Raw genomic sequence first — 15,555 nt, forward strand, 5'->3', positions numbered from 1 at the left:
AGCCAAACTCTATCTAATCAACACGCATCCTACTATATTACAGATACACGGGCCAACTAGCCCAAACTTTGCATATAAGGCCGATTCATGTATTTCTTCCATGTATATCCTTCAAGCCCATCTTGATCGCGGCCCACCTCTGATCCGGTCAAATTCTAGTGATAACACATGCCCCCCTGGTTTTGGAATTGATAATTCCAAAATCACTCTGCTTTTCTTCGTCGGGTCATGTCGTGGCAGAGCAGAACCGTCGCAGCATCCTTCATCATGATGTCTTGCCTTCTCAACTTCTCTGCAAGATTTGATAGCTTTAGCATCACTTCCTCGGAAACTGCAATGGCATTAAATCTCCACTAGGCTCCCCCTTATTTAACTGTGCCGACCGATTCGCCCCTTCATCCCCCTCCTCTGTTCTAGCTATCGGCACCGAAAAACCCTCTTTCCTTGTAGCAATGTCTTCTTCTTCCTCCGTCTCCTCCGGCCTCTCTTTCCAATCTTCTTCCTCGAGCGAGCTGATGTCAGAGCCAGAGTGGGACTTCGACTTCATGTCAGATGGCCCACCAGAAGCCCTCGTCGGATCAGATGGCGACATGCCCCTGACTGATGGGGAGGGCGACCTCCAGTTCCTCATTGAAGGGGAACTGGAGAGCGAGAGCGAGGATGACCTCCACTCCTGGAGGAACCCCACTTCCTCCGATAAGGAGGAGGAAGAGGAAGACGAGGAAGAAGAGGAGGAACAGGAAGAAGAGGAGGAAGACGACTCCTCCTCCTCCACTGGGTACCCGCCGGCGAAGCGCTTCCGCGCTTGGGCGGACAGTGAAGATGACGATGATGACGAAGAGGAAGAAACTCCGGCCGAAGGCTGGGGCAGCAGTGACGAGGAGTTCTCCGGAAGCAGCGCCGGCGGCAGCTACGATGCCGATGACGAGGGCAGCGAGGATTAGTAAAGTAGGATCAGTAGTACTCGAGCAATCGGCTCTTCTTTTGTTCCCCCTTTCTTGAGCAATCGGCTCTTCATTGTAAAAAACCCTCCTTTTATTAATGAAGAAGTATTTCCAGTCAACTTTTTTTTTGCCGATAATCAAAGTCAAACGATCTCCCAAAAAAGCCGATGGCATCGCATCGGTCTCTACCATAAACACACGAGTAAGGCCGACCCAGCTGCCCCTCCAAACGGTAACCTGCGACCTCCGTCTGAGAAAGCAAACTCAGATCCCCAAATCGCCGCCTAAGCAGTTCCAACTCACGGCCACCCGCATCCCAGATCTCGACCGCGCCGCCCCAAACTCTACAGCGCATCCAATGGCGGAATCATCCAATACCAACGCCATGGTCTCCGGTCTGAAGGTAATCCTTAACCTCCTCTCGCTATTCGAATCGACGTTAGGATTAATAGCAAACACCTGAATTAATGTTCTGTTCCGTTATTAATTTTAGGTTTCAGACATCCTACTGCCACATCCTTCTCTCGCAAATTCTATGTGCCTCGGTCCCCGTTCTTCCGAGAGTTCCGCCCTCTTAATTTCATGCGAAGCTAACAGAATCCCCTTCGTGAATCAGAACTTAGATCTCTCTTCCTGGGCCGACTGCCTGCGAGCCTGGCCTAATCCTCCTGAGGGTTGGGTGGCATGGTACAATAGAGTATCCAAAACCCACTATGCCACCTGGGAAGCCATAGGGATAGCCGATGCCTTGTCATTATCATTGTCTCCCCTTGAAAAGAATGAAAATATTCTGAAAACCATCGGCTACTTCTGGTCTGATGCACTGAACTGCTTCATGTTTGGCCATGGCCCTATGACACCAACTCTGCTGGATGTGGCCATGATCACAGGCCTAGACATTGCATCCCCAAGCCCTTCTGCATTCAAACTGCCGAAAGTCCCCTTCACCCTTTCCTCTAAAAAAGAGTGTACCAGCTGGGGTGCCTACCTCAATCGTTATATGAAAACCAAAGGCCCTGTGACAGAGAGAGAACACACAGCCTTCCTGAACTTCTGGTTGGAGCACTTCATATTCTGTGGCCCATCACTCGCCCCTACCAAGAATTACCTTTCCCTGGCCTATGAACTTGCCAAAGGCACCCAACTTGGCCTCGGCAAACTGTTTCTTGGAGAGGTCTATCGATCTCTTCAACTGATGTTTGTCAAACTGTTCTCTCAAAAGACAGTTAAAACTGGAGGCCCCTGGTGGTTTATTCAGTTATGGGCTCAGCTATACTTTCAGAACCAGATCCCAGACTTCCCACCTTTGGCCACCTGCACCTTCCCGGATGCTAATGGAAAGGAGATCCGATGCACCAGCTATGGCCAAGCTTTGTATGGTCTCCCAGGCAGCAGGCTGATCCCTAAGGAAGCAGCAGGGTGGTTCAAGATTTTCTTCCAAGGTTTGGACAACCCCCTGTTCTTTCCTTATACTGAATCGGAGAACTTTGAGAACCCAGTCTCCTTCCGATTGGATAACTTTGCCGATGACGCTAGCACCCGGTATCTGTACTCTATCATGATTCATCCTTGCTTCCTCCCAGTTGGCATGAGTACCTCGAACCGGATCATCAAGCCTGGTTATGAGTCTTACCAACCGGTAGTAGTAGCCCGGCAGCTTGGCCTCGGGCAGGTGCCTCCACACTTCTTCCTACACCACCTGACAGCAAGCAGAGCTGAACTGCCTGACATCCGCACTGGCCAAAGGTGCTATACCTTCTTTGATGCTTTGGCCATTCCAATTCCCCACAACCTCCGTTTCACCTTCACTACCGATGGTTTCGAGACTTGGTGGTCCATGTGGAAGACCCATGTCTTCAGAAGGGCTCTAGGACTGCTGCTGAGACAACTTGATGCCGAGTATGACGTTCCTGCAGACCAGGTACCATTACTTAAACATTTCTTGCAATGGCTTATGGTGATTGTCTGTAACCTGACTCCATCTCCTGGCAGCAACAAGATGGCCCAGCTCCCACGCAAGCCGATGGCTCCCCCTTCGAATTCCTTCCTCCGGCCCCAGTGGTTCTCTTCTGCCAGAGCTCGCCACCCCTGAAGAAAGTCATAATGCAGAGTCAGCCGATTTCACCGAAATCGGCTCCCAAGAGTAAAGCATCTTCGGGGCCAGTTGCCCCCCCGAGCCTCGACTCAGGCGAGGACGGCAGTGAGGAAGGTGGCTGCCAGGAAGACCCTGAAGCGCAAAGCTCCTGCCCAAGAAAGCTTGCACGTAAGTTGATTTGTGCCCTGTCCACATTTATCTGCTTTCCCAGTCTTTTGCAACATGCTTGTACTCTTTTCTACAGACTTCCACCGAAGAAAACTCCAGCGGGGCCGCAGAATCCAGCCAGAGGGATTCGAGCTCGGGCAACTCCGAGAGGTCCACCACCCAGAGCCAGACGGCTTCGCCAGCGCCGGCTTCTAAGAAAAGGTCGATTCCCGAGCCTCCTGCTCCCCAAGCCCCGACCAAATCGGGGTCACGCGTGAAGCGTCGATGCGTCAAAAGGGCTCGTAAAGACCCACGAGCTTCTCCATCAAGCCAGGAGGTCTCAAATGTAATTATCTCCCTGGTTTACACTTCATGCTAACCCATTGCCACTTGGATCGGCTAATCACTTCCTTTTGCAGACCAAAGATACCTCTAGCGGAGACGTCGAGGAGGTACTGATGCCGTCCGCCACGCTAGACCTAGCCACCTCGACGATCGCGGCTGACCAAGTGGCTAACCTAGCCAAGTCCACGGAAAAGCCGATTATCACCACATCGGCTGCTCCTCCTACCTTGGGAGAGGTACACCCCCTTCCTTGGCTCTATCACTTTCTTCGTTGTATGCTAGACCCACTTTGTTTGTCTTGTCAGGGTTGTGATCTCTCGAGCTTGCTGACGTTCGATCCAGAATCCATCGAACCAACTACTTCCAAGGCAAGTGGAGAGCCCAGTCCTAGCACGGTCCATGGTCCACTCCAGCGTCTCAAGGATTTGCTCTCTTCCTCAATTGAGACCCTGGTTGAAAATTCCGAGGAAGTCAAAGGCATCCTCGAAGATATCCAGCCCCATCTCCCTATGACACTGCAAGTGAAGCTTTGGCCAGCTGTGACTCTGTCGGTCTTCAAGTCAAGGGTGCAATCGGCTCGCCAAAGGATTAATCTTCGCCACACCCAGCTTCCATTGAGAGCCGATATTGCAGACAAGTGTCAACGGCTCAACGAGAAGAAGGCTGCTTTAGACGCCAAAACTGGCACTTCTGCCAACAGTGCCGAACTCGAGACCCTGCGCAAGGAACTGGAGAACCTTGAAGAGAGGGTCAGGGTGACCAAGCAGCTTATCCAAGACAAGGAAGCCCTTATTGCCCACTCTCAAGAGGAAGCAAAGGGCCTCACAGCCGATCTGAAGACCGATCTGGCTGAAATTCGTACCCTGAGCAGTCAGCTGGTGATGGGCAAAGACGAGGACGACGAGGCTGAGATCGCCGAGGTGGATCGCATCCGTGCTGACGCCCTTCACGCCCTCAGCGCGTTTCTTCAGTAGAGCCTTTAGAGGCAAATGTTTTACTGAACTTGACCTTCTGAAGTCGATGACTCTGCTTCGGCTGTACTTGCTACATTGTGACTCTGCCTCGGCTGTACTTGTTACATTTTTTTTACTGGCCGATTTTCCATCGGCCCCTAATATTTTATTGCCCATGTATCGCACATGTTCATGGCGTCTGTCTATCTGATTATGTGCCCCCCCGAGCCGAATCTGTCAGGTTACTGCAGATATCGGCTCTGCAGTTATCGATAGGACTATACCTGAACATTGGCTCTGCAGACATGACCAATGCCGATTTCCTCGAGCTCGCAAGCCGATGTAAACCCATACCCTAGCTTTCCGTCACCTGTTAGATCGACGCTGAACACAGGCGAAGCGTATGGCAAGGATAATACGGGGCGATTGCTGGAACTGGCCCCTATCTTGATTGTATTGCTCAAAAGAGGCTTACATCTCGTTTGTGCCAGCCGATGTCTCATCATCGGCTTTCCTTCGTTTGGGGCGCCATACTTTCCTTTGTGGTCGACCCTCTTCGTCCAGGGTTCGTTGAATTTTCGCGGCCAGATCAGGCCGCACCTTCCTTAGCGCGTGCAGGTACAACCTTTCGGCTTCCTCCAAGCCACGCAGTCGCTGAACCCTACGCCTTTGGGAACGGCTGAGTCCATCAGGGCACCACCTTGGCCGGTGGTATCTGTCCTCTTCTCCTTCACAGTCATCTTTTAACCCCTCGAGGTCTTCTTCCCGAGAGGAGTCAGTTTGCTTGTTCTTAGATGGGAGAGGCCCAAGCCGTTTAGTAGATACCATGTGGGCGGGTTCTATGAAAAGAGCCGATGAGGTCGGCTTCGAGGATTGCTTTGACCTCGTCATACTTCTTCTTGAGCTCCTCGGTCAGATCCTCGTACGTGACTGGAGTGCCTTCCGCCATCTCAGATGTAGATGGCGATGCGGTTGATGTCGAAGATCGTCCCACCGGGCGTGCCAGAATGTGTTGCGGTCAGAAACCCACCGGCGAGCAGCGACGGGCAACACAGTAGAGCCGGGAGGCTCCCAGGATCGCGGGCTGGCCCCTGGTCCCTCCGAGCGACGGCCCGCAAAGACTCGGCACGCACGTCCGATGCCGGTGCAGGAAGCGTGCCACCTGACCTATACCTGGTCAGGAAGGTGATGGATGTGCCTCGCTTAGTTTCCTGCATGGCATACATGTAAACATTAAATACGAGCCTCGATCGGCTCTCAGGTTGTCCTGTGAATCGGCTCAAAGAGCCGATCCACCCATGATTCGCACGAGGTGTACGAATATATGGTGGTCCTGCTTGATCAAAATAAAGCTAAAACGACCTACTACGATTTAGGGTTTTCACCGCATAATCGGAACATCCTACTCGTGATTGAGCCCGGCGGTCACGCACGGTGATCGTAAACCGACCCTAGACAAGGCCTAAAAACCAACACGAGGTTGATCCCCGGAACATCCTGTCTAGGGCTAGCAAACTACACCCTACGCGCCACTGGATCCTTCAACCCGTTTGTAAGGCCTAACTATGCAGATATTAAACTAATCCTTGAAGAACAAGGAGCAACCATAACGGATCGGATCTACTAAATAATGATCAAGCGGGGTGCCGCCCCTACACCTAAGATAGGTGTAAGGGCGGCTAGACGTCTCAGGGTTGCACTACGACAGCATATGATACGATGAACAATGCTAACCCTAACACGTCTAAGATAACTACGTTGCTCGCCATCAAAAAGGCTTCAGTACGAGCAACGCATGGATAGCGAATAAACTTGTACTGCCTAGATCGCAAGATGCGATCTAGGCAGCATGATGCTTACCCGGAAGAAACCCTCGAGAGCCTAGATTGGTTTGTGGTGAACGTGATTGTTGTTTATTTCATAAACCCAAGATACATATTTATAGTCCGTAGACTTTCTAATCGTGGGAATAATCCCAACCGGGCACGAGCCAAACTCTATCTAATCAACACGCATCCTACTATATTACAGATACACGGGCCAACTAGCCCAAACTTTGCATATAAGGCCAATTCATGTATTTCTTCCATGTATATCCTTCAAGCCCATCTTGATCGCGGCCCACCTCTGATCCGGTCAAATTCCGGTGATAACACCTCCGAGCCACTCCGGCCAGTCCTTCGTCGTCTCCGCTGGCTCCTACCTCGTCTTCCTCACCGTCTACCTCGTCGACTACCGCTGCTTCGACGTCGACTGCCGCAGCCGCTTCGACCACGGCGTGTGAGGAAACTGGTCCGTCGGACACCGCCGTGCCGGCCGGGACTGCCGATGAGCCTGTTTCCGTGTAATTTCCCTCCTATCGCCGATCTGTGGCTGATCCTTTTGCTCCTTTTGCCGATCAACTGGCCGTACTTGTAGCGCGGGATGACGGTTTGTTTGAATTTAAACTATGTCCGCCGAACTCCGGGTGAACGACTAGAAATACGGTACTCCCCACGACTTTATTTCGTCCAATCCATCGGTTGTTTCGTCCGGATTTCACCGTAGGGAGCGCCAACGAGTGGAGATGCTCTTAGTCACGATGCAAGTGGATAGGCCGCTGGCCCCGTCCGTCCTGTCCACTCCATCCGCCACACTAATTGTGTAATTAGCGACGTCCGCGTCCGCTAAATTCATTAGCCGTTGTTTCCGGCGGACACCGCTCCCTGCCAGGTAGCTGCTACCTACAGCAGCAACTTCCTGCCGAACCCAGCGCACGCTTCAAGGAATCATCTCCCCTCCGCCTATCCAGCAGTCATGCGCATCTTCGTGCTCTCTGGGCATAGCAACATGGTCGGCCGGGGCGGCGTGCACCACAAGCGGTGGGACGGCGTCGTGCCGCCCGAGTGCGCGCCGAGCCCCTCAATCCTCCGCCTCTCCGCCGCGCTCGCGTAGGAGGAGGCCTGCGAGCCGCTCCACACCGACATCGACGACGCCAAGACCTGCGGCGTCGGCCCCGGGATGGCATTCGCCCGCGCCGTCCTCCCGGACCGCTGCAGCAGCCCGCAGGCGTCGCCGGGATCGGGCTCGTGCCATGCGCCGTCGGCGGCACGGCCATACGAGAGTAGGCCCGCAGGGAGCGCCTGTACGAGCAGATGGTGTGCCACGCGCGCGCCGGGGACGAGTACGGCGAGATTGAGGCCGAGCGGGGTGCAGGGAGGCGGCGAGCTAGGTGCAGACGTTAACGTGCTGGGCAGAGAAAAGCAAGGCGCCGGCTCGACGGCGGCAACCAGCGTGGCGGCGTGCCTTATCTACTCTGCTTCCTTTGCTACGAGCGATAGCTTTTTTTCTTTCTTAGCGGGATGGACGGCCTGGCGGGCCAAATAGACACGGTCCATGAGGCCGCCTTGCTTATGTGGCCTAGCCGCTAGGCCGTTTGGGCCTTTTTAGCGGCGCGGACGAAGCGGACGAGCGGACATCCGCCTCCGCCTGCATCGTGAGCTCTTAGGGCATCTCCAACCGGCCGATCCAAACGGACGCGCTGGGCCGTCCGTTTTGGGCCGTTTGCGTGGCCGTCCGGACACGCGGACAGCGCCCCGCGTCCGCGTGTCCGTTTGGGTCGCACGCGGCGCCCAACGCGGCGACCCAAAGAGACGCCACGTGGTTCGTCTTCGTTGCGCGGCGCTGCGCCATGGCAGGCCTCGACGGGACAGCCATGGCGGGCGGTGGAACGCGCGGGAAAGATCCCGCGCGCACCAAGGTTCCGCGCGCGAAAAACACCATTGGCGCGCGCTCGCGCCCAAGTTTCCCGCCGATGCACGGCTATAAAAGACGGCGGCGGTCTCACACAGACCGCATCTCACCTTCCTCTCCCACTCCACCTTCTCCGGCGGCCACTCCACCTTCTCCGTCGCCATGCCGCGCACCCTGCAGGCCACGTGGGCCAAGCTCTCCCTCGCCGCCCGGGCCAGGTTCCCGCGGACGGAGGAGGAGGAGCGCGCGGACTCGCGGTGGGTCGCCGACGACGAGCGCTCGCGTCGCTGCCGAGGCGGCGGACGCCGAGATTGTGGAGGCGGCCGCGGACGGGCGGCACGAGACCGCGGACGGGCGGTACGAGGCCGCGGAGGAGGGCGGCCGCCGCGGAGGAGCCCGTCGACGAGGGGACCTCGCGCCGGCGAACATCAACGCCGCCATCGAGGAGCGTCTCACCGATCTCACGCGCGTGACGAGGGAGCACGAGGCCACTGGCGCGCCGGCCGCCGCCGATTAGGCGACCTCCTCGGGCGGAAGAACGAGCTGCTCGCTATGCGAGCAGCCCGTCACCTCATCCAGATGCCCTCGCCCGAGCGGCGCGCCGGGAGGATGCCGCGTCGGCGGAGCGCGGCCGGCAAGAGCGCATGCGCCGGCGGCAGGAGAACCACGAGGCCCGGGCCCCCGCGCGCGTCCGCTCGGGAGGCGCGCACCGCTGTGGAACGCGCCGCCTGCAGAGCTTGAGGTATGCGGGAGGCGGATGGTTCCGCCACGGGAGGCATCTTTGCTTGAGGTATGCGCAGGCGGAAAGGAGGAGGATGAAGGCCTCCGCCGAAGACGCCGAAGCCGCCGCCGCCGCCGCGCCACCCAGCTCGTAAGCTGGAGTCGAATCCTCACGCGTACAGGCCGCCCGCGTCGAGTGAAATCCACGGCCCCGACGGCGAGTCGGCGAGGAGACGCCGGCGAGGCCGCCAGCCCCGTACGTAGTAGGATAGAAGTAGTAGTTAAAAAAAATTGTAATGATTTCTTTCTAATGAAAACAAATATTTATGTCTATGACGCGCGGGCCAGGGGCGGACAAGGGGCGGACGCGAGCGACCAGCCTTTCGCGTCCGCGGCCACGCAAACCCGGCCCAGATTTGGGCCGGGTTTGCGTCGTTTCGGACGCCGCGGCCATCCGTTTTAGGGATGGGTCCGCGCGCTGGGCCGGGTTTTTGTCCGTCTGGACCCCATCCGGACGCGCGGGCGCGGGATGGGTCGCCCCGTTGGAGATGCCCTTAGGCCCTACTCATGGCATGTCACGGGATCCGTGTCCCTCGTAATGTTAGCACGGTGGCCGGTTGTCCGAGCTAGTCACTGAACAAGGTGACATTATTGTAAAATAGCACAACATGTCCATGACGAGATACTCAATCGTCCATCGGTATGCAATTTCATCTTCAATATTAGAACCACCATAAAGGATATTTTTAAAATTATATATGCATAGTATTATAAATGTTGATATTTTTCTTCCATTTTTAGTTAAATTTTACAAAAAAATGATTTTAAGTAATTCTAAAACGTAATTATAAATGGAGGGAGTACGTCCATGTAATTTGGCACGGGATATTTCACTCTAATAGGATACTAGAATCGATAAATGCATTAAACTTCATGGTCTGTCATTGTAATTTTATTGTCTAGGAGCCAACCATATATCTGTTTAAAAAATTACTAATATAGAAACATGGGAACCAATAATTTCATCCAAGGAATAAGTGACAAAATAATGCTTTTATGGCACAGTTATAATTTTGTTTTTCTGGTGGGAACGCCACACTAGAAGGTCTGGACCGCGTCGCCGTCGGATTTTCTTGTCAAACCATCCATCGCCGTCCAAATATGGATGTGCAATTGCACACTGCACATTTTTTCGCAGTTAGTTATACATGAAATCGGATGATCGAGAATTAAGAATTAGGTTTGTTCTCTATCAACCGAGAATTAGTCGCGTCCATTGTAAAATCAAAGGACTTACTTCTTATATTCCATAATATTTTTCATGAACTTTGTTCAAATTTAAATTACAATCACGACAAAAGTTATGGAATAGAGTGAGTAGTTAATTCTAAATCGGCTGTGAATCAAATACTCCCACCGTTTCACGAAAGTTGATTAAGATTTATCAAAATTTAGATGTCCGTAGATGCTATTTAGTGTCTAGATATATTTAAATTTAGATAAATCTTAGACAACTTTCATAAGATGAAAGCAGTATATCTTTGTAATATCGTTAAACAATTCCAAGAAGTCGCCCTGGACCCTGGTGGACTTCTAATGGGAACGCCACACTGCCAGTCTGAACAGGCGTCGCCGTCGGATTTTCCTATCAAACCATCCATCGCCGTCCAGATATCTTGCCCCGTCGGACGAACTCGCCACGCGATACACGTTAGCTCGGTGATCCCCCAAAAGATTCTTCCAACAAGTCGTCAAAGCACGTTCAAAGATCCCAGCTCCCCCACGTAAATCTCAACTGACATTTGTAAATCTCAACAGCAGCTACTACAAATATACCCTACACGGACCACGCGCCCATTAGATCCCGGCCTCATCCCCCTCCCATCCCCTCGCCTTGGCCGCCACCGCCGGCAAGGCAGCCGCGCGCCTCCGTGCCGGAGAAGACCGGCCGCCCCTCCTTCCTCCCCTGGTCAGTGCTCTCTCCGAGTTTTCCCGTACTCTGCCTGTTCCCCTCTGATTTCTCCTCCAAGGAATTCTTCCCTTCTCGCACTCTTGTCTGCCAGTCCTTGTTGTTCGATTTTCTTCCTTCCAACTTGCTGCCCAACGGGGCCCAACAGACGACCTACTGGTACCGCGTTGTCTCGGATTGCGTATCTTATCTTTTGTGGTCAAGGAATCCTGACCTGATTGCAGTTGGATGTGTTGTTTACAGAGTTCAGTTCATCTTTTATACGGACTTTCTTGCCTTGTTTGCGATTCTTTTTTCTCTGTGTCAGTAAGCAAATCAAAACTCAAATCAACTTTGAGTGAATAAACTGACGATTTTCGAAGTGCGCGCTGCCCGTAGTCCACCCACCCACCAAGGTTCGATCGAGTTCTTCTTCAGGGTACATGGTCGATCTGAGTTGAGCCCCGGAAGAGTTTGTACCCAGCCATGGAGGCAGCTGGTGGATAAGACGGCGAGGACGCAGCCTAGTTTCCAAAAATAGCCACGCTAAGTCCGCCCCGGAGACAAGATGGGAACGGCGCTAATTCTGGCGGCGTGGCGGCCCATGACTTCTTGCTAAATCAGATCCATGGTGTGAGCTGGCCACCCATAGTACGCGTCGCCGGTAATTGGCCCCTTAAAACGTTCGAATTTATAGCTTTAGATCTCTGCTGTCTGCGGATTTATACACTTTTAGGAAGCAAGATAGCGGAATTTATTTCTTGTTTACGAGCGTCATCTTTGCTAGGAACTGTGTCGCGGTGAGAAAGTTTTGCCCATGCATATTTCTTTCTCTGAAACTCTGACGAACAAAAAACTTCCAGCGTTGTTAACTCGGGTTCACCGGTTTTCTGTCATGATTTCTGAACCAGCTACTCTTTGCAGTGCTGCCGACTTCTCTGGCTAGGCGAAGGTGAACTCACTTACCATGGGCCTCGAGGTAGCAGGTGCGGGGGCACCTGAAGTTCAGGTACCTTTTACTTACATATTTGTTTTCTACTTCTAATTCAGTTAATGCCCTTAGCTGTCATTTAACTGAATTTCATGGTCTGGAGTAACTATTCACACTCTTGGGCATGTTTCATGGTCCTTTAACTGAATTTCATGGATCTGGAGTAATTATTCACACTCTTGGGCATGTTTCATGGTCCTTTAACTGAATTTCATGGTCTGGAGTAACTACTGACACTCTTGGTTGTGTTTCGCAGAGTAAGTTCTGGGGTATTGTGGTCTGCTTTTTCTTGGGAAATGGAAGCCTTTTTGCGTGGAACAGTATGCTTACGATCGAAGATTACTATGTCACTCTCTTCCCGGTATGTGCCTGATGGTAAAACTCTGTTTATGGCTTGACTGAGACCCGTGTGCAGTAGCATCATACACACACTTTAGATGCAAAAGTGTCTCTCTTATCTTTCTTTTTTGTCAATGAAACAAGGGAAATCCACTTCTGATCCGGAGCTCAGATGCTCCTGAAATCAGTACCGGTCAGGTTTCCAAAGATTCGGACCATAGAGTTGTATATTAACCGTATGCCTATTTTCATGGGCATTGTTCTGCTGCAGCACGACCCACTTCGGGTCCCAGCGTATTGAATGCCATATGCACTGTGCAGCGGCCGGTCCAACTGGAGTGTGACGTTTTGAATAGACGTAGCTATGTTCAGAGAAACCTAACACTGCGGCATGCACCTGCCCACAGTTCGTAGGCCCACTGTCCTTCTACGACGTACACACGACAGAGTATTCTGCTTTTTCCACCGTCCTTCATGTGAATGGAAAACAAGGGAGGAACAGATCACCGGGCATAGCTGCATGGTCTAGATATCGGGAGCAGCTACGCTCGGGTGCAAAAACACCACGTCCATGAAACAAGTAGTATTTAGTAGCGTGATGTGGCCGCACTAGCACTTGATCAAAGCTGAAGGCATCCTTCGGCTTTTGCTTTAAGTGTTGGAGTCTATTGAAAATTAACCAAAATTTTCTTCATGGTTCACATGAAAATTTTGTGGTAAAAAGAATCCAGACATTCAGGTCAAGTGGTTGTCAGTTGGAACCAATTTTTATGATAAGGATTATTTTCATTTCCACCTTCACTTCATATTCCAAAAATGACCCCTTCTAATGCAGCATTTGTTACATTCTTACATTCAGATTTTTAATTCATATTATGATTCTTGACCTATCACATTTGAATGCAGAAATACCATCCAACAAGAGTTCTTACACTAGTTTACCAGCCTTTTGCCTTTGGGCTCACCTGCATCTTTACATACTATGAAGCTAAACTCAACACGAGGCGGAGAAATCTTGCTGGATTTGCACTTTTCTTCCTTAGTTCTTTGGCGTTAATAATGGTAAGTATATTGGGTATTGCCTTATGCCTTATGCATAACAGATTGATGTTGTGCCAGTATGCAGCTCATGTAAATCATCTTTCTTACTGTAGCTGGACATTGGTACGAAAGGACACGGTGGAATTCCCCCATACATTGGAATATGCATTATCAGTGCCCTTTTCGGGACATCTGATGCCCTCGTTCAAGGTGGAATTGTTGGCGACATTTCCTTGATGTGCCCAGAGTTCATTCAGGTCACCTTTTAGTTTATTATTACTGTACTTTGTGATTAACTTTGTATATCTTGCCGCATTTTACCTTTGTTGACTTGTCGTTTTCTTCGTGTTTTCAGTCCTTCTTGGCAGGCCTGGCTGCATCAGGAGTTCTAACATCAGCTTTGAGATTAATCACAAAGGCAGCGTTTGAGGACTCACAAAATGGTCTTCGAAATGGAGCCAGTACGTCCTGATCTTTCCAGATTTTTTTTTCTTACATAATGGAAGAGACATCTCCGTGGGCCTCTGCATTATATGATCAACATATACAAATTTAGTAAAATTGTGATATAACATAAAAGTAGCACAATGGTCTAGACCCAACATGATCAAACAAGTTTCAGCACTTGCTCTTCCTGGATGTTTGGGTGCTTATTTTGATCTTGTAGATCTACTAAAATACCGCGTCATGCATCTGTGTAACCAATCCATGTATGTTTTTTTCTAAAACTAATCCATGTATGTTATTTGGTGCAGTGCTATTCTTCTCGGTAACATGCCTCTTCGAGCTACTTTGCTTCCTTCTATACGCATATGTTTTTCCCAAATTACCCATCGTGAAGTACTACCGCACAAAGGCAGCTTCTGAAGGTAGCATGACCGTTGGCAGCGACCTTGCTGCTGCAGGAGTCAAAACTGAGCAAGATAGACAGGTTTGTCTGTCAGATCGTACCAGTGCCTATAACCAATGTTTTGTAAGTTCATCAGGAGAACAAAGTGTTGATGTACTGAATTTGCAGGTTGAGGAGGATCCCCTGAAGCACGAACGTCTCAGTACCAAACAGCTGCTGATGCAGAACATAGACTATGCGGTTGACATTTACTTAATATATGTCTTGACCCTATCAATCTTCCCTGGATTTCTATCCGAAGACACGGGAGCACACAGTCTGGGAACATGGTATTGTTTTCATCTTGCGCTTGTATCTGGCATCTAACTTCTGAATGACAGCATCTGCAAAATTCTGATTTGTCCTGCCAGTATCTGACAATGCTGTTTTCTGACAAAATTCAGGTACGCGCTTACGCTTATCTCGATGTACAACGTGTTAGATCTGATCGGTAGGTACGTGCCGCTGATCAAGTGCATGAAGATAACTAACCGGAAGGTCCTGATGGGGGCGATCCTGGCGCGGTTCCTGTTCATCCCGGCATTCTACTTCACGGCCAAGTACGGCGATCAAGGGTACATGATCTTCCTGACATCCTTACTGGGCCTGACCAATGGCTACCTCACCGTGTGCGTCCTTGCCGAGGCGCCCAACGGGTACAAGGCAAGTCTCCTCCTTCCTGGTCGATGCAAATATCATGTTTGGAAACGAAATGTTTTGCCACGAGGAGTTGATCACTCACTGTCTCACGGTTATGGATGGGTCTGGGTTGTGTTGTATGCTGAGCACTTGTTTTTGCTTGTGCAGGGGCCGGAGCAGAATGCTCTGGGCAACGTGCTCGTGGTGTGCCTCCTCGCCGGCTTATTCTCCGGTGTCGTGCTCGACTGGATGTGGTTGATAGGCAAGGGCTGGTAGACGAGCTCTTTCGTGTTGTTCGGCCGGCGCGTTTGGCAGTTCAGACTCTTTAGATAGAATGTTGCAGAAAAAAGGATTACTGCAGTATAATAGTATATTTCGAGTGATTATTAATGTTCTTAAAGTAAGTGTTCTCCAATGTTAGTATGCCCATGGTGCCTGTTTGTAAATCCCTTTCTTGAGCTTTGCTGTCCTGTCTGCGATGTGCTCTCTGTCGCCTCCTTTTCTCAGCCGCTAGGGCTTGGCTCCTGCATTTCATGTTAGAGACAAGTTCATTCATTCAGACTTCTGAGATAAGTAAGTACCACACCAGTTTTAACTTGTACACAAATCATTTGGTTCCAGTAGTTTTTGGGTTGTTTTTAGGGTGCAGAGATGGGGCGACGGGCAAATCTTCGTTCAGGCTTGCGCAGGTATCCACAGTCTGATCTGGGTTTGTTGTGATCCATGGAGAGCCCGCTTCGTTCGGCCCATTGATTGAGTTTGCCATAGCACA

The 15,555-nt window shown here is 51.4% G+C and overlaps 1 protein-coding gene across 2 annotated transcripts; it reads left to right on the plus strand.

Moving 5' to 3' along the window:
• The first annotated feature begins 10,684 nt into the window (after positions 1-10,684).
• Positions 10,685-15,183, plus strand: LOC127333116 (equilibrative nucleotide transporter 3). 2 transcript variants are annotated; one of them, XM_051359423.2, is made up of 10 exons: positions 10,685-10,905; positions 11,809-11,893; positions 12,132-12,236; positions 13,121-13,276; positions 13,369-13,512; positions 13,611-13,716; positions 14,011-14,186; positions 14,274-14,434; positions 14,549-14,807; positions 14,952-15,183. In XM_051359423.2, exons 2-10 carry the CDS (start codon positions 11,852-11,854, stop codon positions 15,057-15,059), a joined length of 1,257 nt encoding a protein of 418 aa, XP_051215383.1. In that variant the 5' UTR covers positions 10,685-10,905; positions 11,809-11,851; the 3' UTR covers positions 15,060-15,183. The 2 variants fall into 2 exon arrangements, with proteins under 2 accessions (XP_051215383.1, XP_051215384.1); XM_051359424.2 differs by lacking the exon at positions 10,685-10,905 and adding an exon at positions 11,287-11,548.
• The last annotated feature ends 372 nt before the right edge of the window (positions 15,184-15,555 follow it).

Source organism: Lolium perenne, chromosome 2, assembly GCF_019359855.2.
Source record: "Lolium perenne isolate Kyuss_39 chromosome 2, Kyuss_2.0, whole genome shotgun sequence".
Lineage (NCBI taxonomy): Eukaryota > Viridiplantae > Streptophyta > Magnoliopsida > Poales > Poaceae > Lolium > Lolium perenne.